At 46.7% G+C, this 22,453-nt stretch overlaps 1 protein-coding gene across 1 annotated transcript; it reads left to right on the top strand.

Moving 5' to 3' along the window:
* The first annotated feature begins 3,969 nt into the window (after positions 1 to 3,969).
* Positions 3,970 to 21,001, top strand: pias3.S (protein inhibitor of activated STAT 3 S homeolog). The gene is made up of 14 exons (XM_041574537.1): positions 3,970 to 4,133; positions 9,943 to 10,408; positions 12,253 to 12,337; positions 13,412 to 13,462; positions 13,584 to 13,674; positions 15,432 to 15,566; positions 16,112 to 16,217; positions 17,460 to 17,533; positions 17,737 to 17,897; positions 17,976 to 18,112; positions 18,222 to 18,393; positions 18,472 to 18,605; positions 18,727 to 18,764; positions 19,156 to 21,001. The coding sequence occupies exons 2-14, from the start codon at positions 9,946 to 9,948 to the stop codon at positions 19,414 to 19,416; spliced, it is 1,908 nt and encodes a 635-aa protein (XP_041430471.1). The 5' UTR covers positions 3,970 to 4,133; positions 9,943 to 9,945; the 3' UTR covers positions 19,417 to 21,001.
* The last annotated feature ends 1,452 nt before the right edge of the window (positions 21,002 to 22,453 follow it).

The following is a 22,453-nucleotide window of genomic DNA, read 5'->3' as shown; positions in this document are numbered from 1 at the left end:
GAATCCCGCCTACAGTTAGACACAATCACGTAGATGTTAAGCTCTTCTGCCAGTGAGCTTTAGTGCAGTCAGTATGGCAGCTCCTGCAGTGAGATGAAGAGGGGGGGGCAAGAAGTAGAGTTTACAGCACAGGCTCCTGATGTATCTGTCTGGGGCCCTAACTGCAGTTTATTAGTGAAACACGGTGCCACTGACACTTTAGCTCCTCGGGGGCCGGACTTTGCTGTGCAACACAGTGAGAGGCGACAGTCAGAGCCAATGTATTTGTAAGTGGCAGTTTGTTACAGCTCAGCAGGTGGCACCATTGAACCATTTATATTCTTGGAAAGGTTTAAATTATTGCATTTGCACTGGTGCCCCCTAGTGAAAACACTGGCAAAGATATAATGTCATGTTACACATTAACAAATGCTCATTTGAGTAAAATCGAAACCTTTGATTCTATAGGGGAGACAGGACTTTTCAGCAATGCATTTCATGCCACAGTCATAAGCCCAAGTGGCTATTAGAGCATTTTCAGGCTGAGACTCCCCATTTCCCCGTTACAACCGCCCTCCTGGGGCAGAATTTCCTTCCCTCCTGGGGCAGAATTACCCTCCCTCCTGGGGCAGAATTTCCTTCCCTCCCTCCTGGGGCAGAATTTCCTTCCCTCCTGGGGCAGAATTACCCTCCCTCCTGGGGCAGAATTTCCTTCCCTCCTGGGGCAGAATTTTCCTTCCCTCCTGGGGCAGAATTTTCCTCCCTCCTGGGGCAGAATTACCCTCCCTCCTGGGGCAGAATTTTCCTCCCTCCCTCCTGGGGCAGAATATCGTTCCCTCCTGGGGCAGAATTTCCTTCCCTCCTGGGGCAGAATTTCCTTCCCTCCTGGGGCAGAATTACCCTCCCTCCTGGGGCAGAATTTCCTTCCCTCCTGGGGCAGAATTTCCCTCCCCCCTGGGGCAGAATTTCCTTCCCTCCTGGGGCAGAATTTCCTTCCCTCCTGGGGCAGATTTATCCTCCCTCCTGGGGCAGAATTTCCCTCCCTCCTGGGGCAGAATTTCCCTCCCTCCTGGGGCAGAATTTCCCTCCCCCCTGGGGCAGAATTTCCTTCCCTCCTGGGGCAGAATTACCCTCCCTCCTGGGGCAGAATCACCCTCCCTCCTGGGGCAGAATCACCCCTCCCACCTGGGGCAAAATCACCCTCCCTCCTGGGGCAGAATCACCCTCCCTCCTGGGGCAGAATTTCCCTCCCTCCTGGGGCAGAACTTTTAAAGAGGAACTCAACCCAAAAACTGTATATATAAGAATGACAGGAAAAGCAACCAAATTGTACAAGTGTCGGGCATCACACACTGTCAGAGCAGATCACCTTGAGACATTGTATCAGGTTTTCCTGTTGTCCCCGAGCTCCTGGGTCTCCCCTTCCCCCAGATACACATGGACTGGCCCCAGGCACATCCCCCAGAGCAAAGCCTTGGCCCACTCCCAGAATGCTTGGCCAGACCCCAGGCAGCTGTTGCCTTGGAGATCACAGGGTGGAGCTATATATATTTTTTTTGTTCCCTTAGTTTAGGGACTGAGGGAAAATAGTAAAGCCAGAAAGCAAACGTATAGAGGTTATTCCAGGCAATGAATGAATGAACAGAAATCAGTGTGGGCCCTGGGGTGAAATAATGAGTTTGAGTAAAGGAAAAGGCTCCAGAGACAGAGGGGGTCATTGAGAGGCGCAGTCTGTAGCTGGTGGGGGGTAACAAGTATTGAGCTGATAGGGTGGTGGGTACATGGCTTCAGTCCCCAAGATGGTTGGTAAAACACCCAGGGGCATTGGTGCTAACATTATTTCCCATGATCCATTAAAACAACAGGTGGTGCTGTAGTAGTCTTTGACTACAACTCCCAGTATTATGTATATTTTGTACAAGTGCAGCCCCTGTACCCAGATGCTTAACTACAGAGGAAGCAGACCCTGCGGCTGCAGGGGGCCCCAATATGTACAGGGGGGCCCCATCAGGTCCAGAGTGATGTTCTGAGACAATTTGCAATTGGTTTTCATTTTTTATTATTTGTGGTTTTTGAGTTATTTAGCTTTTTATTCAGCAGCTCTCCAGTTTGTAATTTCAGCAGTCTGGTTACTATGGTCCAAATGACCCTAGCAACGATGCACTGATTTGAATAAAAGACTGGAATATGAATAGGAGAGGCCTGAATAGAAAGAGGAGTAATAAAAAGTAACAATAACAATACATTTGTAGCTTTACAGAGCATTTGTTTTTTAGATGGGGTCAGTGACCCCCATTTGAAAGCTGAAAAGAATCAGAAGAATGAGGCAAATAATTCAAAAACTATAAAAAAAAATGAAGACCAATGGAAAAGTTGCTTATAATTGGCCATTCTATAACATTCAAAAAGTTAACAGCCCTTTAATTGCTGCGTGTGGATGCCAAGCTGTAAAAGTTAAATACTGTAGATGTGAACACTGTGAACAACTTTTCCATTGCTTAGAATTTTTCATTTTTATATAGTTTTTATAGTCTTCTGAATCTTTCATGATGGAGGGTCACTGACCCCATCTAAAAAACAAATGCTCTGTAAGGCTAAAAATTCACTGTCATTGCTACTCTATATTACTTGCCTTTCTGTTCAAGTCCGCTCCTATTCATATTCCAGTCTTTTACTCAAATCAGTGCATGGTTGCTAGGGGTTGGGCCCTAGAAACCAGATGGCTGAAATTACAAACTGGAGAGCTACTGAATAAAAAGCTAAATAAGTCAAAAACCACAAATAATAAAAAATGAAAACCAATTGCAAATTGTCTCAGAATATCCCTCTCTACATCATACTAACAGTTCATTTAAAGTTGAACAACCCCTTTAATATAATTAGTTAATGAAAAACAGCAGGCCGGATTGTGACCTTTATCCCCTATATTCACTATGCATTCAGCATCTGACAGAATCTCAAGTGTTCTTAGATTGTAAGCTCTTCTGCACAGGGGAATATGGAACCATATACCTTTGTGTCACCACCAGATCATATGTCAAAGAGAGAGAGAGTACCCTGCAGCCTTCACGTCTTGTTGCCTAGTAATACTTCAGCAGCTGGATATCTGTATAAATGAGAGGGTCCCACATAGACAATTGCATGCCTTTGGGGCAGTATAAAAGTGTTATACTGTGTTAAACTACACCCCCAAAATATATATTTAAGCAGCAGATAATTTATATCATATTAAGTGGCATAATAAAGAATCTTACCAAACTGTAATATAAATATATATTTAAGTAAATATTGTCTTTTTACATCTCTTGCCTTGAACCACCACTTTGTGATGGTCTGTGTGCTGCCTCAGAGATCACCTGACCAGAAATACTGCAGCTCTAATTGTAACAGGAAGAGATCACCTGACCAGAAATACTGCAACTCTAACTGTAACAGGAAGAGATCACCTGACCAGAAATACTGCAGCTCTAACTGTAACAGGAAGAGATCACCTGAGCAGAAATACTGCAGCTCAACTGTAACAGGAAGAGATCACCTGACCAGAAATACTGCAGCTCTAACTGTAACAGGAAGAGATCACCTGAGCAGAAATACTGCAGCTCTAACTGTAACAGGAAGAGATCACCTGACCAGAAATACTGCAGCTCTAACTGTAACAGGAAGAAGTGTGGAAGCAAAAGACACAACTCTGTCTGTTCATTGGCTCATGTGACCTAACAAGTATGGTTTGTTGGTATGTTTGCGTGCACAGTGAAGCGTAGGATCCCAGGGGGCGGCGCTTATTTTTTAAAATGGCAATTTTCTATTTATGATTACCCAATGGCACATACTACTAGAAAAGTAAATTATTATGAAAATGGTTTATTTACATGAAGCAGGGTTTTACATATAAGCTGTTTTATACAATATCTTTTTATAGAGACCTACATTGTTCAGGGGGTATAGTTGTCCTTTAAATAATCAGTTGCAGCGTGAGAGCGCCATTGCCTCGTGCAGTCCCACCAGTGTCCGCCAGGGGCAGTGTGAGCGCAATGTCTATTTCCTGGTTCAGACTCAGTCCCATAAAGTGAAAGTCGGGAGCAGTCGGGATTATAGAGCCCAGTCCTGGAGCGTGTGGGGGAGGGGGGATGTTCTGCTGCTGACTGAAGCTGTGGGTGAGTACAATACTTACTTAATTACACTGTCCTCTAATCACCCCTCAACTCCCTGCGCCAGGGAAACTGCTAGGGAGGCGCCGGCTGTATTTGCGGCTAGAGGAGACGGGAATAGGCTTTTTGGACGTTTAAATGGGCCCTGGCTCTTTAAATTCTAAGCGGCTTCCGCTCCGTCCGCTGACAAAGGCACCTCCCGGGTCCGGCTTAACCCCGTGTTTGGTGCAGCGCTGTGAGTGTCAGGCGGGAGAGAGCGACTGTCACATTGTATCACTGCGCTAACAGAGCCGCATCCGGTTATTTGTATCACTCACACCGGATCCCTCCGCGGTTACATTGTATCACCTTCACACCACGTGACCAGCCCGACTGCCACTGCTGTTCCTCTAGTCTAGATACTATTATCTATATACATGGATATATCCTAGAGTAAGCAGTGTGGAGCTCACCCCTGCCCAGCAACAACTCCCGTCAACCCCTGCCGGCAACAACTCCCAGGAACCCCTGCCGGCAACAACTCCCAGCAACCCTTGCCGGCAACATCTTCCAGCAACCCCTGCCAGCAACAACTCCCAGCAACCCCTGCCAGCAACAACTCCCAGCAACCCCTGCCAGCAAAATCTCCCAGCAACCCCTGCCAGCAAAATCTCCCAGCAACCCCTGCCAGCAAAATCTCCCAGCAACCCCTGCCAGCAACAACTCCCAGCAACCCCTGCCAGCAACAACTCCCAGCAACCCCTGCCAGCAACAACTCCCAGCAACCCCTGCCAGCAAAATCTCCCAGCAACCCCTGCCAGCAACAACTCCCAGCAACCCCTGCCAACAACAACTCCCAGTAACCCCTGCCAGCAACATCTCCTAGCAACCCCTGCCAGCAACATCTCCCACCAACCCTTGCCAGCAACATCTGCCAGCAACAACTCCCAGCAACATCTCCCACCAACCCTTGCCAGCAACATCTCCCAGCAACCCCTGCCAGCAACAACTCCCAGCAACCCCTGCCAGCAAGAACTCCCAGCAAGAACTTCTAGCAACATCTCCCAGCAACATCTCCCAGCAACAACTCCCAGCAACATCTCCCAGCAACATCTCCCAGCAACATCTCCCAGCAACAACTCCCAGCAAGAACTTCTAGCAACATCTACCAGCAACAACTCCCAGCAAGCCCTGCCAGCAACTTTTTTTTGTAGTTTTTGAGTTATTTTTCTTTTTTAAGAGAGCCTCTCCAGTTTGCAGTCAGCAATCTGGTTGCTAGGGTCCCAATTCCCCTAGCAACCATGCATTATTTAAATGGGAGGTTGAAATATGAATAGGAGAGGACTAAATAGAAAGACGAGTAAGCCTTTCAGAGCATGTTTTTAGATGGGGGTCAGTGACCCCGATTTAAAATCTGGGATGAGTTCGAAGAAGAAGGTATATAATTAAAAAAAAAAAAAAAAAAGTATAAAACAAAAATAATAAATTGAAAAGTTTCTTCATAAATGGCCATTGTGTATCACACTAAAGTTGACTTAAAGGGGACCAGACCTTATAGATGAATTGCAGAATAACTGGGATTGGGCAGTTGTAGAGGATTATGGGCTGGATTTGACTCAACATGGAATTAATACTCTAATGGCTTTACAGCATCTTCTCTTATTTGTCCTACTCTCTTCTACCTCTAGATTGTAAGCTCTGTGGCTGTCAGTACTGGGGTGGAACTTGTGTTTAATGGGGTTACCCCACAAGGCTACAATGTGTTGCTGATTTAATACTGTTGTTAATACACAGGAATGTGTATGAGACCCCCCTAAATATAATAGAACCCTAAATATACAGTGCGTTTTATTTTTCCATCTGTTGCCCAATGTAATAGTGTATTTCCCAGGCAAACTAGAATAATAATAATATAATAACAATTAATAATAATAATAAATCAATAGTCTCAGTCTGATGTGGATTTAGTGGGATCACTAAGTGTCAGAACTGTGGGGCCCCAGTAAGTGACAGTTCCCCGGGGCTGTGACTCCGCTACACTGACAGTAATGGGACAGTAAAGTGACAGCCCCAGACTCCGCATATGAGATCTCCGCAGCGCGGCCCCAATACACCCGTGACCCCATATAGTGACCCCAAAGTTCCGTGGTCTCCCAGTCTCTGTCCCTCCGCTCCCCGCCGGGTTGGCTCTTTCCCCCCGCTCCCTGGATCTCTCCAGTCTCAGTGCCAGGTCCCAAGATGGCGGAAGTAGCGGAGCTGAAGGTACCGGGGCCCCGGGGAGCGGATCCGGCCTATGGGGGGAGGGGAGAAAGTGTGAGGTCGGCACCGAGTGTGTGTCAGTGTCTGTGTATTGTCTCTCTATCATCATACTGTGTGTAACTGTATTGTCTGTGTGTAATCAGCTCCTTATTGTAATGTCTCTCCTCCTATCACTCCCCTCACCCCTCCCACAGCTCCAACTCCCCTCCCACAACTCCCCTCACCGCTCCCACAACTCCCCTCACCCCTCCCTCAGTTGCAACTCCCCTCCCACAACTCCCCTCACCCCTCCCACAACTCCCCTCACCTCTCCCACAACTCCCCTCACCCCTCCCTCAGTTGCAACTCCCCTCCCACAACTCCCCTCACCTCTCCCACAACTCCCCTCACCCCTCCCTCAGCTGCAACTCCCCTCCCACAACTCCCCTCTCCCCTCCCACAACTCCCCTCACCCCTCCCACAAGTCCCCTCCCACAACTCCCCTCTCCCCTCCCACAACTCCCCTCACCCCTCCCACAACTCCCCTCACCCCTCCCACAACTGCAACTCCCCTCCCACAGCTGCAACTCCCCTCACCCCTCCCACAACTCCCCTCACCCCTCCCTCAGCTGCAACTCCCCTCCCACAACTCCCCTCACCGCTCCCACAACTCCTCTCCCACAACTCCCCTCACCCCTCCCACAACTCCCCTCACCCCTCCCACAAGTCCCCTCCCACAACTCCCCTCTCCCCTCCCACAACTCCCCTCACCCCTCCCACAAGTCCCCTCCCACAACTCCCCTCTCCCCTCCCACAACTCCCCTCACCCCTCCCTCAGCTGCAACTCCCCTCCCACAGCTGCAACTCCCCTCACCCCTCCCACAACTCCCCTCACCCCTCCCTCAGCTGCAACTCCCCTCCCACAACTCCCCTCACCCCTCCCTCAGCCTTGCTCTGTACCTGAGATACCAGGGATGGAGTCCAGCAGTTGCAGGGGAACATGTTCTCTCTCTATTGATCTATATATAGTGAATAAAGTACCCCCTCTTGTAAAATATAAGGATATTATAAGTTACCGAGGAGTTTCATGACCATATAAAAGTACGAGGCCGAAGGCCGAGTTATACAGGTCATGGAACTCCGAGGTAACTTCTAATATCCTCATATTTTACAACTGGGGGTACTTTATTTATTATAATACACAAATTTTAGTGAGTCATGTGACAGAAATGACATCACTACTCACCGTTTATAACTGATGACATCAGAACTCACCGTTTATAAGGATATAATTTACAGGATATTCATGGCTTTTGTGTATTATATATATACACACTTACACTTACATACATGTTTATGTATAAACATTCTCTGCTTCCCTCAGTTAATAATGATTAGACTGCATGTGCTGCAGGTGTGAGTGCTCAATAGTGACCAGGGTGCAGCCCTCCAGCACAGAGACCTCAGGTTACACACAGGGAGACAGCTGGGGGTGAGGAATCAGATTAATAGCCGGCCTGGCATGTGCCACCTGTAGGGAACGTGACTTTATAGCCTGCGGCCCTCCTGCTGTTGGCTAAGTACAACTCCCAGCACCCACAGACATCCTGCACACTTACTAGTGAATGAGCCTCTGCTCTGGGTCTTGTGACATTTGTAATCCTGGAGGGGGGGCTGTTTTGAGTCACAATTCTGAGTAGCCTCAGTATAACCCACCCTGTGCCTCTCTGACTCCTTCCAGCTCTCCCACAGCACTCGCTGCTCTCTATATCATGGCACAGGCAGAGCTTGATCTTGACTTTCTTGTCTCCTTATAGAGACTCTGAGATGGGACATTTCATGGGACACAGGCCAAATATCTCAATAATGCTGAACCCACTGGCCCCCCATGTGTCAGTCCCTCGTGATCCCCCCGTCTGGCTCATTTCAGCTCTGCTCATAAATAGCAGTCCTCTGCTTCAATAATATGTACAATCTAGTGGTAGAATTGAGGCCTGGCCCCAGTGAGCTTACACTCTACTGGTATAATAGGAGACCTTGCCCCAAGTAGCTTACACTCTAGTGGGATAATGGGAGACTTTGCCCCAAGGAGCTTACATTCTAGAGGTATAATGGGAGACCCTGCCCCAAGGAGCTTACACTCTAGTGGGATAATGGGAGACTCTGCCCCAAGGAGCTTACACTCTAGTGGGATAATGGGAGACTCTGCCCCAAGGAGCTTACATTCTAGAAGTATAATGGGAGACCCTGCCCCAAGGAGCTTACACTCTAGTGGTACAATGGAAGACTCTGCCCCAAGGAGCTTACACTCTAGAGGTATAATAGGAGACCCTGCCCCAAGGAGCTTACACTCTAGTGGTATAATGGGAGACTCTGCCCGAAGGAGCTTACACTCTTGTGGTATAATGGGAGACTCTGCCCCAAGGAGCTTACATTCTAGAGGTATAATGGGGACCCTGCCCCAAGGAGCTTACACTCTAGTGGTATAATGGGAGACCCTGCCCCAAGGAGCTTACACTCTAGTGGTATAATAGAAGACTCTGCCCCAAGGAGCTTACACTCTAGTGGTATAATGGGAGACCCTGCCCCAAGGAGCTTACACTCTAGTGGTACAATGGAAGACTCTGCCACAAGGAGCTTACACTCTAGTGGTACAATGGAAGACTCTGCCCTAAGGAGCTTACACTCTAGTTGTACAATGGAAGACTCTGCCCCAAGGAGCTTACACTCTAGTGGTACAATGGGAGACCCTGCCACAAGGAGCTTACACTCTAGTGGTATAATGGGAGACCCTGCCACAAGGAGCTTACACTCTAGTGCTACAATGGAAGACTCTACCCCAAGGAGCTTACACTCTAGTGGTATAATGGGAGACCCTGTCACAAGGAGCTTACACTCTAGTGGTACAACGGAAGACTCTGCCCTAAGGAGCTTACACTCTAGTTGTACAATGGAAGACTCTGCCCCAAGGAGCTTACACTCTAGTGGTACAATGGGAGACCCTGCCACAAGGAGCTTACACTCTAGTGGTATAATGGGAGACCCTGCCACAAGGAGCTTACACTCTAGTGGTACAATGGAAGACTCTACCCCAAGGAGCTTACACTCTAGTGGTATAATGGGAGACCCTGTCACAAGGAGCTTACACTCTAGTGGTACAACGGAAGACTCTGCCCTAAGGAGCTTACACTCTAGTTGTACAATGGAAGACTCTGCCCCAAGGAGCTTACACTCTAGTGGTACAATGGGAGACCCTGCCACAAGGAGCTTACACTCTAGTGGTATAATGGGAGACCCTGCCACAAGGAGCTTACACTCTAGTGGTACAATGGAAGACTCTGTCACAAGGAGCTTACACTCTAGTGGTACAACGGAAGACTCTGCCCCAGGGAGCTTACACTCTAGTGGTATAATGGGAGACCATGTCCAAGGATCTTACACTCTAGTGGTATAATGTCTAGTAGGATATTCTATGGTGTTTGCTAAATATCACTGCTGCACTTCCCAGGCCCAAACTATGTAGCAAATGAGATGTTTTGCTGTAACTGCGCCCCCTGTGGCCCATGTGACTGTCTAACCTTGTTCCTTGTCCCTCCAGCACATGGTTCTGAGCTTTAGAGTGTCAGAGCTGCAGGTTCTATTGGGATTCGCTGGCAGGAATAAGAGTGGCCGGAAGCACGAGCTCCTCACCAAGACTCTCCTCCTGCTCAGATCCGGCTGCATCCCGGCCGTCCAGATGAAGATCAAGGAGTTGTACCGGAGAAGGTTCCCCCGCAAGGTCGTCAGCTCTACGGACTTAACCATGTTGCACATGCAGGGGGGAGCTCTGCCCTCCGCCAATTCTCTGGCTCAGGGATCCGTGTGCCACATGGGTTATGACACCAGCTCTGCCTCCCCCACCGTGTCCTCCTCAATGTTACCCCCTGTACCAATGCTGGGCCCTAAACACGAGACTGACCTCTCCCACCTCACCCCACCCATTCACCCAGTGCACCCGGACGTCAAGATGAAGAGGCTGCCCTTCTATGATGTATATGATGAGCTCATTAAGCCCACCACTTTAGGTGAGTTTGTTATTAATACATAGCATAGAGTCCAGGTTGGAACATTCCTGTGCTTGCTGCTCTCCTCCCCATGATCAGGTGAGGGCGGGGCTTGGCCTGGATTCAGAAGCAAGTCAGTGTGTTACCTTATTGACTATTACATCTCTGTAGTCCGCTTTCGTTCCATCAAAGTTCACCGCACTGCCTCCTTCTTTATGAATGAGGAAAACTCGACCCTTTCAATGAAGACAAGCCCCGCCCCTTGCCAGACCATAGGAAAGAGAGCAGCCCAGGAACTAGAGCTCTGTATCTGGGCAAGTATTGGGGGTGACCAAATTCACTTACCAAACTGGGATTCCTGTTTGACGATGGGGAAAGGTAGCAGCCCAAAAGCAGGTTTATTTTATGAGTTTAATGGTTTTATCTTTTATCAGGGGTACCATTGGGATGAAAATACTCGATTAACTGTGTTAAAGGGGATGTTCACCTTCCAAACAATTTTTCAGTTAAGTTGTTTTCAGCTTGTTCTCCAGAAACATATTTAGATATTTTTCCAATATCTAAATAAAAGGGAAGTAAAGTTAATTGAAAGGGAAGTAAAGTAAAGTTTAAAGGGGAAGTAAAGTGTACAATAGAATAAGGCTAGAAATGCTGTATTTTGTATACTAAACATAAACATGAACTTATTGCAACACAAGCCTAATCAAACAAATGATTTATGCTTTCAAAGTTGGCCACAGGGGGTCACCATCTTTGCAAGACCAAGACTGTGCACATGCTCAGTGGGGTCTGGGCTGCTTAGGGATCGTCATAAATGATCAAAACAGCACAAGTCAAATAATATCTGCCAGAAGCCGATACAGCGAGACTGATTAATAATCAGAATATACAGACTGCACTGGGTCCTGTGTTGTCATGTCATCTAATGTGGATTTTATAGTTTTTGTATTGTTTAATACAAACTTTCTCCAACTCTGCAGAACCAGTGGCTGCAGCAAAATAATCCTCCAAATAGAATCCCAGTTTATCTGTTTAAATCTGGCTCCATGATCTTTGTCCCTGCAGCTGGAGTTGGAAACAGTAAAGGGGATGTAAAGGCAAAAATAAAATCCAATACAAATCTCTACACAGTTGCCGACTGCTCTACAGGGAAACAAACAAAGCTGCTTGAGTTCTGCATGGCTGGGAAGTAAGGCGAGGGCTCCCCCTGCTGTACATAAGTATGATTGTTTCCCTGCAGAGCAGTTAGGGACCGTCTGACAATTCCTATCCACAGCAGTAAATGAAGGGAGAATTTTACTGCATACAGTCAGGTTTCTTATAAAACAGTACACATTTTTTAATTGAAGTATATTGGAGATAGGTTTCTTTTTCATTAAAGAAAGTAAAAATGGGATTTTATTTTTTTGCCTTTACATGCCCTTTAAATGTCCCTGTCTGTGTCTGGTGTTTGAGTCTGGCAGCTCAGTAATTCAGGTGCAGACTCTGAACTGTTTTGCAACATTTAGTTGATCCATTTCTCAGCAGTATCTGTGGAATATCAGGAACTATTGTATCAATTCTAACAGCTGCCTTTAAATGAAACAAATGTATCAACTTCAATTTAGAACAGTTTACAGGGTCGGCGACCACCCTCCCAGAGCTGCTTTAGCGGGTGAAAATGAAATTTTACACTTCATTATTAGAAAAAGGGTCACACACAGAAAAAGGAAAGTAATTGGAAAAAGTCTTTGTTTCTTGTGATCTGTCTGACACCAACTGAAGTGAAACAAGTGTCAGAAGGTGAACATCCCCTTTAAGCAGTCCCGCAATGTTTTGCTGTATGTACATAACACAGGACTTTTCTGCTTCTTTTCTATTTCCAGCCTCCACCAACACCCAGAGATTTGAAGAGGCGCACTTTAACTTTGCATTAACCCCCCAGCAGGTCCACCAGATCCTCAGTTCCAGGTAAGATACCTGTGTTCATCTCAACTTGTAAGAAGCGTTGCAGAACTATAGCACTCTGGGAAGGGGCGGCTCTTTCAATTGTAGGTACCATGTTCTCTTTTAAAGAATAAGTAACAACTCTTGGGAGAAAACTGGGGCCCTATTATATTAGCCCCACAAGGAGTCTGCCTGATTTTTCTATACTTCCTGCTCCTGGGCTGCTCTCTTTCCCATGGTCAGGCAGGAACCTCTTCCTGGTAAGAGAATCCAGCTGGAGGGAAGTGGATTCACTTCTCCAAGGGTAGGGACAAAGCAAAGAAGTTTTATTACTAGGGATGCACCGAATCCACTTTTCTGGATTCGGCCGAACCCCCGAATCCTTCACGAAGGATTCGGCCGAATACCGAACCGAATCCGAACCCTAATTTGCATATGCAATTAGGGGTGGGAAGGGGAAAAAAATTTTTCTTCCTTGTTTTCTGACAAAAAGTCACGCAATTTCCCTCCCCGCCCCTAATTTGCATATGCAAATTAGGATTCGGATGCGTTTGGCCGGACAGAAGGATTCGGCCGACTCCGAATCCTGCTGAAAAAGGCCGAATCCCGAACCGAATCCTGGATTCGGTGCATCCCAATTTATTACCATCCCATCAGAACTTACCCTACTGTTCATTAAAATCACACACTATAGTTTTGGGCTCTGCCAGTCTTGATAGAAGTTGGCCAATCAGAATGACCACCGGTTGGATAGTAAGGTCCCATCCCTGAAATAGATTAGTCCTTCAGCCAGTGGGATCTGCTGAGTCACTGTTTGAGTAAGTGTGTGGGTAGTAAAAACAATTACTAGCTCCTAGAAATTCCTAACAAAGGCCACTGGTTAGGATTTGTTTAAACAGAGCTCATTGTCTCCCTTTAAATTGACCTTTACCACCAATAAATTAGTTACTACATTGTTGGCAAGGGAAGTGGTGTTCTGCCAATGCCATTTTGCCTGCATTTCTGGGTTTATGGTTATGCTATGGGTACCTTGTGTTGCCTAGCAACACACTTATATCTCCAGCTCATTTACATAATTATTCTTGCTTTGTCTTGCAGAGATCTATTGCCTGGAGCAAAGTGTGATTATACAGTTCAAGTACAGCTAAGGTAAAGCAACACCTCTCAGTATGGTAGCTCCTGCACTTCTACACAACTACATTCTGTTGTATCCAGTGAGGATGTGTATCAGCGATTGTATGTAACCCCGTGTGTGCTCTCCCCTGCACAGGTTCTGCTTGTGTGAGACCAGCTGCCCCCAGGAAGACTATTTCCCCCCCAACCTGTTTGTGAAAGTGAATCAAAAACTGTGCCCCCTGCCCGTGAGTAACATAAACTCTGCTCGGCTGTATAGAAAATCTGGCAACATAGGTATTCCCTGTACTAAGCACAATTCAGCAGGAACAGTCCCCTAAGTTTGCTCATAGTCTTTACAGAGAGATCCCATAAAACTATGGCAGCATAGGTATTCCCTGTACTAAGCACAATTCAGCAGGAACAGCCCCTAAGTTTGCTCATAGTCTGTACAAAGAGATCCCATAAAACTATGGCAGTATAGGTATTCCTGCTGAATTGTGCTTAGTACAGGGAATACCTATGCTGCCATAGTTTTATGGATCTCTCTGTACAGACTATGAACAAACTTAGGGACTGTTCCTGCTGAATTGTGCTTAGTACAGGGGAACAGTCCCTAAGTTTGTTCATAGTCTGTACAGAGAGATCCCATAAAACTATGGCAGCATAAGTATCCCCCTGTACTAAGCACAATTCAGCAGGAACAGTCCCTAAGTTTGCTTATAGTCTGTACAGAGAGATCCCATAAAACTATGGCAGCAAAGGTATTCCCTGTACTAAGCACAATTCAGCAGGAACAATCCCTAAGTTTGCTCATAGTCTGTACAGAGAGATCCCATAAAACTATGGCAGTATAGGTATTCCTGCTGAATTGTGCTTAGTACAGAGGAATACCTATGCTGCCATAGTTTTATGGATCTCTCTGTACAGACTATGAACAAACTTAGGGACTGTTCCTGCTGAATTGTGCTTAGTACAGGGGAACAGTCCCTAAGTTTGTTCATAGTCTGTACAGAGAGATCCCATAAAACTATGGCAGCATAAGTATCCCCCTGTACTAAGCACAATTCAGCAGGAACAGTCCCTAAGTTTGCTTATAGTCTGTACAGAGAGATCCCATAAAACTATGGCAGCAAAGGTATTCCCTGTACTAAGCACAATTCAGCAGGAACAGCCCCTAAGTTTGCTCATAGTCTGTACAGAGAGATCCCATAAAACTATGGTACATAGGTATTCCCTGTACTAAGCACAATTCAGCAGGAACAATCCCTAAGTTTGCTCATAGTCTGTACAGAGAGATCCCATAAAACTATAGCAGCATAGGTATTCCCCGTACTAAGCACAATTCAGCAGGAACAATCCCTAAGTTTGCTCATAGTCTGTACAGAGAGATCCCATAAAACTATGGCAGCATAGGTATTCCCCTGTACTAAGCACAATTCAGCAGGAACAGTCCACTAAGTTTGCTCATAGTCTTGACAGAGAGATCCCATAAAACTATAGCAGCATAGGTATTCCCTGTACTAAGCACAATTCAGCAGGAACAGTCCCTAAATTTGCTCATAGTCTGTACAGAGAGATCCCATAAAACTATAGCAGCATAGGTATTCCCTGTACTAAGCACAATTCAGCAGGAACAGTCCCTAAGTTTGCTCATAGTCTTGACAGAAAGATAAGAAAACACTGGCACAGCATGGGTTGCTTCTAGCAGGGAAATCTTGTCAAAGACAAGACAAGATTTCCCTGCTAGAAGCAACCCATGCTGTGCCAGTGTTTTCTTACCTTTCATGTGGATCTTGAGGTAGCCAAACGCCTCCTTCACTGAGCACCTGGGATCCGATTTGATTGGGAAGGCCAGGGTGTGCTAGGGTAATTTCTTTTCTGACTCCCTTGACAGCGAGATCCCATAAAACTATGGCAGCACAGGTATTCACTTGTAACACAATCACATATATATTTAAATATCTGCCAGAGTTTAGTAAAACAATTTATTGTATGTTTCTAGGGCTATTTACCCCCCACAAAGAATGGTGCTGAGCCCAAAAGACCGAACAGACCAATCAACATTACGCCGCTCATCCGACTGACATCAACGGTGCCCAACACTATTGTGGTGAACTGGTCCTCGGAGTTTGGCCGGGTAAGAGCTGCAGATCAAAGGCCTCAATATTCAGGGTAAACACGTGGTTCGTTCCAGTGCAGCGCAACAGCACTCATGCACTTGGTCTGTGTACAGGAATAAACTGTGTGTGTGCGCCAAACCATTGTGTAGTGTGTGTAGCTTTGTGGCCTCTGCTGCTCTATTAATAACATCGCTGGGACATTGTATGTCTATCCTGGGCTGAGAGGAGAAGTTCGAGTCCTGCAGCGGATCAGGTGCCCATGGAATACCCGCGAAAATGGTGCACCAAGTTGACGTCACTTCCGGGTTACGTGTATTTTACCTGGGGGTGTTGGGGGATTCAGGATAGGGAAAATAATACAGGTAAACAGGTGGGTCAGATTAGGGGTAATCGGGTACAGCTGGGCACGGGCCTCTAAACACAGGTCTCACTATTGCCATAAATCTTATTCTCCCTTAGATACAGGGCACAACTTGCTTTACTCAGAAAGGAAACTGCTACAATTCTCCAGCCGCATAGATAATTTGTATATTCTCACCCCTCTGCTTTTTACCCCCCACAGAATTATTCTCTGTCCTTATACCTGGTGAAACAGCTCACGTCTGTCACGTTACTGCAGAAACTCCGAGCAAAGGGAATCCGCAACCCAGACCATTCCAGAGCCTTGAGTAAGTGTGGCGCCATCCTGAGGGCCCAGACTCCCCCCATCCCTTTGTGTTTATGGTACTGTCCTGAGGTAGCAGATCCCTTCATTCCATGTGTTTTATTTACTACCTGATGTACACAATTTCCCCTTTCCATGTACTTTATTTATGGTACTTTCCTGAGGTATAAAATCCCTCTTCCATGTTTTTGTTACTGTCTTTTCATGTGTTTATGATACTGTAACTGTCCTGAGGTACCAAATTTCCCCTTTCCACGTGTTTATGGTTCTGTCCTGAGGTACCAAACCCCTCTCTTCTGTGTTTTTGTTACTATCTTTCCATGTACTGTATTTATGGCACTTTCCTGAGGTAATAAATCCCTCGCTTCCATGTGTTTTTGTTACTCTTGAGATGTACCAAATCCCTCTCTTCTGTGTGTTTTTGTTACTATCTTTCCATGTGTTTATCGTACTGTAATTGTCCTGAGGTACCGAATTTCCCCTTTCCACGTGTTTATGGTTCTGTCCTGAGGTACCAAACCCCTCTCTTCTGTGTTTTTGTTACTATGTTTCCATGTGTTTATGGTATTTTCCTAATTTCCCACTTTCCGTGTGCTTATGGTACTATCCTGAGGTACCAAATCCCTCTCTTCTGTGTTTTGTTAATATCTTTTCATGTGTTTACATTATTTTCCTGAGGAACCAAATTCCCACATGTTTATGGTACTGTCCTGACTCTTGAGGTGCCAAATCTCTCCCTTCCATGTGCTTTTGGTACTGTCCTGAGGTACTGGCTCCCACCCCTTCCACATGTTTATGGTACTGTCCTGAGGTACCAAATTAAGACTTTCCACATGTTTATGGTACTGTCCTGATGTACTGGCTCCCACCCCTTCCACGTGCTTATGGTACTGGCTCCCACTCCTTCCACATGTTTCTGGTACTGTCCTGATGTACTGGCTCCCACCCCTTCAACATGTTTATGGTACTGTCCTGAGGTACTGGCTCCCACCCCTTCCACATGTTTATGGTTCTGTCCTGAGGTACTGGCTCCCACCCCTTCCACATGTTTATGGTTCTGTCCTGAGGTACTGGCTCCCACCCCTTCCACATGTTTATGGTACTGTCCTGAGGTACTGGCTCCCACCCCTTCCACATGTTTATGGTACTGTCCTGAAGTACTGGCTCCCACCTCTCCCCTGAGCCGCACTACCCGGTTCCCTCCCAAGGGGCGCTGTGCTTAACGCTGTTTCTTTTCATGTAACAGTAAAGGAAAAGCTGACGGCGGATCCTGACAGTGAAATTGCCACAACGAGCCTGCGTGTGTCGCTCATGTGCCCGGTGAGTGGATTCCTGCCGCCTATTCCAAGCTACGCCCTGCGTTACATTCACTGAGCCCCAGCACTGGCTGACAGAGGATTCTGGGAGTTGTAGTGGAATAGCATTAATCTGGCACATTATACCCCCTTATATTACAGGTAAAGCTTGAGCCGAGCTGGATTAACCCTTTCTAGTGACTGACTGCGATTTCTCTGCTGTTGCAGCTGGGGAAGATGCGCTTGACGGTCCCCTGCAGAGCCATTACTTGCACCCACTTGCAGTGCTTCGACGCAGCGCTCTACCTGCAGATGAACGAGAAGAAGCCGACGTGGACGTGCCCCGTGTGTGACAAGAAGGCGCCGTACGACATGCTGATCATTGATGGGTGAGCACCTTGTGCACCTTGTATACTGGGGGTCATCTCCTAGAGCTGTATAACCCAATGGCTCCTTTCCTCTCGCAGCCTTTTCATGGATATCCTCAACTCCTGCACAGACTGCGACGAGATCCAGTTCGTGGAAGACGGATCCTGGTGCCCCATGAGACCAAAGAAAGAGAAGCAGGACATTTGTCAGCCGACCCAATATGGAGGCATTGAGGGTGAGCTGTGTGGCACAGGGAGGTGACGGTTAGAGCAACCCATGCAAATGCCAGAAATCTCCTCATTAATGAAATGTCTCATTCACCTTCTCCTCCCTTTACATTACAGCCAGCTCCATCTATAGCATGACCCCCGAACTCAAGCACAAGCCCGAGACCAAGAAGAAGGTGGAGGTGATTGATCTGACTTTGGACAGTTCGTCGGACGATGATGAGCCTCCCAGCAAGAAGCAGTGTCCTGTTACGTCTGCGGCTATCCCATCTGCTGCAGGACTCAAAGGGTAAGAGATCCGAAGGGATTGGGCGCAAAGCACAGACCTGATGGCAACCAAAGTAAGGCTACTATTTATTTCATTCAGGGTAATCAGCGTTGACCACCAGCCATCTTCTGTATTAAGGAGCCCACCCATGGCAACGATCAGCAGCGACTACCTGTCCAGCCTACCTCTGCAGGATTATCACCGCTCCTACACTGTCCCACCTGATATGCAAGGTAACCGAGGGGAGTATATAGGGGGCTAGTGCTTATATTCCGCTCACTCACCTCAGCAGGTGGGAATCAATAGGTGAGAAAGGATCTGAACTGATAAATGACAATTACTTTCCTTCCCCAGGTCTGGATCTGTTCTCCTTCCTCCAGGCCGACAGTACGGTGAGTGCTCCTTTTATTTTATACATGATCACCTGTTAACACCCTTTAATAAACACATTTAACTTACACAACTGTGATTTATCTCTTCTTCCTCCTGGGTTGTTCTCTTTCCCATGGTCATGTGGGGGGTGGGGCTAGTTCCAAATGGTTGTTTTATTCCCCCCCCCCCATTACATGAATATGTATGATCCAGGGAAAAGAAGTGTAAAGCAGTTGGATTGAGCAAGTTTTCTATAGCAGCAAAAGCTCCTTTAACCTGCTTCATGCTGCTTTGGAAAGCCCCGCCCCTCCCTGACCATGGGAAAGAGAACAACCCCGGTGAATGGGAAGTACACACAAGTTTTCATTTGTAGGGGTCAGCAGTTTTATGTCACTGTTTCTTCCTAATCAGCATTATAGCCCATCCGTCATCACTTCCCTGGATGAACAGGACACCCTGAGTCATTTCTTCCAGTATCGGGGCCCTCCTGCTCACTACATGAGTCCACTCTCTCAGACCATAACTGGAAGCCACTCTACTCCCACTAGTGCCAGTCGGATCAGCAGCATCGTGTCCACCAGTTCCATGAGGGAGAGTCACAGTCACAACACATCACAGAACAACTCTTCAGCGCTGCCGGGCTGCCGGCCGGACATCATATCCTTGGACTGACAGACATCATATCCTTGGACGAAGCGGCAGGAGGAAACAGAAGAGCAACATTTTGGCCAGGGGCCCCCCTGCACTTGTGAACTCCACTAGGAATCCTGGTGCCGTCTCTGCCTCTGAGAATATTTGCTTTTTCTGTGTTTTTACCCAATGTGAAGGCTCTATTTTTTTTTAAAGGGGAAGAAAACTTTTTTTTTTTTAAAAAGATGTTTTCTGTTTTTCCAGCAGAAAGTAAATGTCGTCAGATTGGAGGGAATCTGTCCAGATCGTTTTTTAACTTTTAATAATGGGAGATATGCAGGGAATTCTTACCTAGAAACAGTTTTAGTATTAATTACTCCCACCCCTGCCTCCTTATCCCACGACTAGAAAAACACTTTTTTTTATACTGAAGGAAACTGTTTTTAAAAAAAATTGTTGTTAAACATGGGAGAATATTTCTTTTTTCTGTGTTTTTCCCCCATGTGACTCGAGGGAAGGCCGATACTTACAACATGAAAACAGTCCTATTTTTCTTTTTTTAAAAGGTGTTTTTCCAGCAGAAAGTAAATGCCATCAGATTGGAGGGAATCCGTGCAGATCGTCTTTTTTTTTACTTTTTTAATAGGGATTTTACCTCTGTATTAAGTCAGAGGTATATTGTAATAATCAGTGTCTGATATATAATATATAGGCCAGGCCCATTAAAGCCGCAGTGTTGTACAAGGAGTTGGGGTGTATGGAAAATTCCAGCATCCTCACACCCATATACTGTCCTGTCTAAAGGAAACGATATGGCAGCTTCCACTTGTGACTGTTTTGACACATCAGCCTGCGACGACTGTTGTTTCTTCTGCTTCTTAGTTGATATCTTGAATCCCTGCCACAAAGCAAGACTGTGCTGCTGCCCTCAGCTAGAAAGGAAGTAGAGACCGTCACATGACTGCCATGAAATAGTCTGGATTTAGAAGCCATTTCATGACTCCAAATCAACAAAAAAAGCACTTTTTGTCAGGTCAACAATATCCCGATAGTCCTCTTCATGAATTCCATTGTGGTGTATCATGATGCTTTAAATTCCAGGGGAATTCGGACTCATAAATAGGTGCGCTAGCGATACCATATACGGTATTTATGCACAAAGGGAAACAATTTTTTGCCCTTTTATTCAGTCAGATTTTCTGCCTCTTTACGTCTGTATGAAAGTGGAGCTGCCATATTGTTTGTGGGCGTATCCTGAGCAGATTGCAGGACAGCCCCACCTAGAGGTCATTGTTGTTTAAGAAGAGGTCAAATGGTTTAGCCCCTTTTCTGTGCACATAATAAGCCATAAACTCCTCCTGACCCCATGAAAAGCAAAGAAACGACTATAAATAGGGGTGTAATATAATATATTGGTTACTTAGCCCTTGGGCTCCGTAGCAACAGCCATTACACACACCCCTCCAGTTTTATAGCACAAGACTCCGTTGCCTTTAATAACGGCAACACAACCGCCATATACCTCTAATGTATATACAGGGTGCATATCAGTGGCCTGAAACATTGGCCCCAATCTCCTCCCATCAGTACAGAGCACTTTTTGCTCCTGGGCTGCTCTCTTTCCCATGGTCAGACAGGAACCTTCCTCTGGGTAAGTGAATCCAATCTCCCCCAGTACTTACCCAGGTACAGAACTCTGATTCTCTGTACTTCCTACTCCTGGGCTGTTCTCTTTCCCATGGTCAGACAGGAACCTCCCCCTGGTTAAGTGAATCCAATCTCCCCCAGTACTTACCCAGGTACAGAGCTCTGATTCTCTGTACTTCCTGCTCCTGGGCTGTTCTCTTTCCCATGGTCAGACAGGAACCTCCCCCTGGGTAAGTGAATCTAATCTCCCCCAGTACTTACCCAGGTACAGAGCTCTGATTCTCTGTACTTCCTGCTCCTGGGCTGCTCTCTTTCCCATGGTCAGACAGGAACCTCCCCCTGGGTAAGTGAATCCAATCTCCCCCAGTACTTACCCAGGTACAGAGCTCTGATTCTCTGTACTTCCTGCTCCTGGGCTGCTCTCTTTCCCATGGTCAGACAGGAACCTCCCCCTGGGTAAGTGAATCCAATCTCCCCCAGTACTTACCCAGGAACAGAGCTCTGATTCTCTCTACTTCCTGCTCCTGGGCTGTTCTCTTTCCCATGGTCAGACAGGAACCTCCCCCTGGGTAAGTGAATCCAATCTCCCCCAGTACTTACCCAGGTACAGAGCTCTATTCTCTGTACTTCCTGCTCCTGGGCTGTTCTCTTTCCCATGGTCAGACAGGAGCCTCCCCCTGGGTAAATGAATCCAATCTCCCCCAGTACTTACCCAGGTACAGAGCTCTGATTCTCTGTACTTCCTGCTCCTGGGCTGCTCTCTTTCCCATGGTCAGACAGGAACCTCCCACCCCAGTACTGACCCAGGTACAGAGCCCCAAATCTCTGTAGTTTCCTGCTTTTGGGTTGCTCTCTTTCCCATGGTCAGGCTGGAGGGGAACATAAATCCAGTCTTCCCTCAGTACTTACCCAGGTACAGAGCTCTAATTCTCCACACTGCCTGCTCCTGTTTTGTTCATGGCCATGTAGGGGGCGTCGGTGCAGAAACCAGTTGTTGGTGCTTTCATGTTCCTAACGTGACCATGGGAAGGAGAACAGCAACCTGGAGACTTCACTCAACATCCTTCAGATGCTGGGAGTTGTAGTTGAACTACAAACATGATATCCTTTGATATCCTCCACCCATGGCCTGATCTACTTCCACTTGTAAATCCCACCATTACTTCCCACCATTATTTCCATGATTGAGGCATTAATATCTCAGCGCTGCCATGTTGGTTAACGTCTGTGTTTTTTTTTTTTTTAATATGAACTCCAAAGATCCCCCCTTCCCAATATTGTCTGACAAACATATGAAGGTCTCATGTTTAGGCGCTGGATAAAGACCCCCATATTGTGCTTCTGGGGGTCTCTCCGAGTGCCGTGGCTGCTGGGATACTAGAGCAGCCAATGCACATATTTAATGTATTTAAAGCCACAGTGTATTATGTTT

Source organism: Xenopus laevis, chromosome 8S (genome assembly GCF_017654675.1).
Source record: "Xenopus laevis strain J_2021 chromosome 8S, Xenopus_laevis_v10.1, whole genome shotgun sequence".
Taxonomy (NCBI): Eukaryota; Metazoa; Chordata; class Amphibia; order Anura; family Pipidae; genus Xenopus; species Xenopus laevis.
This window is presented reverse-complemented; position numbering and strand designations above follow the sequence as displayed.